The following is a 2,613-nucleotide window of genomic DNA, read 5'->3' as shown; positions in this document are numbered from 1 at the left end:
GAACTTTAACCGCCGGTTAAAGTTCTCTAATTGGCCAGATCCTTACTAAGAGTTTTAGCGGCTACTCTTTCCACTTTAGCGCTTCTACGTAACCTACGGTCGCCTTATATACTTAGTCTAAACGCACTTATATCTTCTTTTCTTTAGTTCTACTTCGTTTCTAATAAATCCTAAGGGCAGGCTTTCTTTTAAAGGGGGGGGGTAATATTACGGCACTATAACGCGTAACCTGGACAGGGAGCCTAGTTAGGGGTTTAGCTAAGGACTTGGCGTTATAACGCGTATATATTACGTCTTTACCTCCTATACATGCCTTTCCTCTTCTCCTTAGCTTAGTATCTTTGTAATATAGTATTCTACAAGCTTTAGTTTAAAGGCATTTATACGAGCTGTAATAATAGGGTAGTAATAGTATAGGTTAGTAGGACAGTAGTAAGGTACTAGCTTCCGTATTTATGCCCGTGTTTATTATATAGTAAAATGTAAGCCATTAGGTTAAACTAAAGGGCAGTAATATGCTAGTAAGTACTCTTCCTATTATATATAGTAAACGACGATATTAATATTACTTTTAGCCTTATAGCTAGCGGCAGTCTTACTATCTACTATATAGTTATTATAATGCGGCCGTAGCACTACGGCCTATAACCGGTCTAGTAATATAATACTAGTAGGTAAGGGATTAAACGTAGTGTTTGTAACGGCGCTATCGTATATTACCTACTAAATTCTGCTAAATTCTGCCAAATTCTGCCGATCTGCGATTGGCTCGCCTAGAGCTAGCGCCTTAGCGGCTTACCCTATATATTTGTTTACATTGGTCCTAGCAACCCCTTTTTCCCTTCTCCTTAGCTTAGTATCTTCATAATATAGCATTTATTTAAGCTTCGATTTAGAGGCATTTGTTTAAGCTATAATAGTGTTATAGAGTTAATAAAGCAGTTTATAAATAAGCTTAATTGCTAGCTATTAACCGTGCTAAGTATATTAATATGTAATAGTTTAAGACGTTTAATATAGAATAGAAATAGGTTAGGAAATATGGTTGAAGATATAGGGGTTATAATAGTATATGCGTAGGTGTTACAGGATAAACGTATATAGGTAACTCCTGTAATACGCGAAGATATTTATAAAGCTAGATCTTTATAATACGTACTATAGGATTTATATTAAAAAGGGAGACGAATAGAAGACTGTATTTAAGATACGCTACGGTTACTTTAAGTACTTAGTAATGCCCTTTAGTCTTACTAACGCCCCTATAACTTTCTAAAGCTATATTTATAAAGCTCTAAAAAACCTTAGTAGATGCTATCTACGTAGTTTACCTAGATAATATTTTTATTTACTTAAATAATAGGGATAAGCACGTTAAGCATATTAAATAGGTACTGTAATAGCTCTACGCTTAGGGCATATACGCCAAAATATTAAAATATATCTTTTATATTAAAAACATTAAGTTCCTAGGCTTTATTATTACCCCTAGGGGTATTATAATAGACCCTACCCGCGTAAAAGCTATTAAAGAATAGTCTAAGCCTAAGTCCTATAGGGATATTTAGGTTTTCCTTAGCTTCGCTAACTTTTATAGGCGATTTATTTGGAACTACTTAGATACTGTATACCCCCTATATATATCTCTTATATAGACATATTATAACCTAACGTTAGATAAGAAGAAGAAGTAAATACGTAAGTTAAAAGGGCCTACTAAATGGTATTAACCTTAGTCCTAGCCTAATAATGCTTAGTAGGCGTTCTGTAAGCTACGCGCTACGTTTATATAAGCTCCTCTACTTTACTACTTTAACCCTAATTTACTCCTAATAGTAATTACTAACGCTTCTGACTATACCTATAGCGGTATACTTCTATAGCCTTTAGGGTAGGGAGATTAACTCTACTAGCACCTAATTACTTATTATAGTTAGAAGCTTACTAGCCTAAAAGTATAGTATAATACGTGTAATAAAAAACTGCTAGCTATGGTGCAATGCTTTAAAATATAGCGCTATTACCTTATATACGCCGCGTATATAACGCGCATACTCTATAATTATAATAATTTTAGGTACTTTATAACCACTAAAAGCTTATCTACTCGCTAGGCTTAGTATACTAAAGAACTAGCTAAATTTAATTTTAAGATTAAATATAAGCTAGGTAAAGTAAATTCTACTAATATATTATCCTAGAGCCTAGATTATACTAAAGGCTTTAAAAATAGTAGTAAAAGGATAGTCTTTAATACTATACTACCTATATTATAGTAAAAGTTATAGGTTATAGGCCTTATGGGCGGCCCTAGTACTACTACACTACACTAGCGAGTAGTATACGTATAGTATATAAGCAACCCTTATAAACTTAGCGCTGGCGGACTAAAGCGTTTTGCTATTTTCTTTAAAACCACTCTAACTAGCCTAATAGCGCTTAACCTTAGGGAAGACCCCTTAGCCTAAGTTATGGTCCCCTGTAATAACCTAGTAAGTTACCTATATATTATACGTTACTTTACTAGCACTAACTTTACGTAGAGTTTTATACTATAGTAAGAGGTAGTAGTAGCTGCCTTAGCCGAAACGGCGTTTATAGAATACCCCCCTA

General features: G+C 34.1%; 1 protein-coding gene across 1 annotated transcript; it reads left to right on the top strand.

Annotated features, from left to right (window-relative positions):
• Positions 1–1,430: 1,430 nt before the first annotated feature.
• K441DRAFT_553107 (uncharacterized protein) lies at positions 1,431–1,655 on the top strand (the record flags this gene model as incomplete). The annotated part of the gene is made up of 2 exons (XM_067643174.1): positions 1,431–1,517; positions 1,569–1,655. Coding segments are annotated over 2 exons (174 nt in total), but the record flags the coding sequence as incomplete, so codon positions are not given.
• Positions 1,656–2,613: the final 958 nt, after the last annotated feature.

Source organism: Cenococcum geophilum (assembly GCF_001692895.1).
Source record: "Cenococcum geophilum 1.58 unplaced genomic scaffold K441scaffold_14, whole genome shotgun sequence".
Lineage (NCBI taxonomy): Eukaryota > Fungi > Ascomycota > Dothideomycetes > Gloniales > Gloniaceae > Cenococcum > Cenococcum geophilum.
This window is presented reverse-complemented; position numbering and strand designations above follow the sequence as displayed.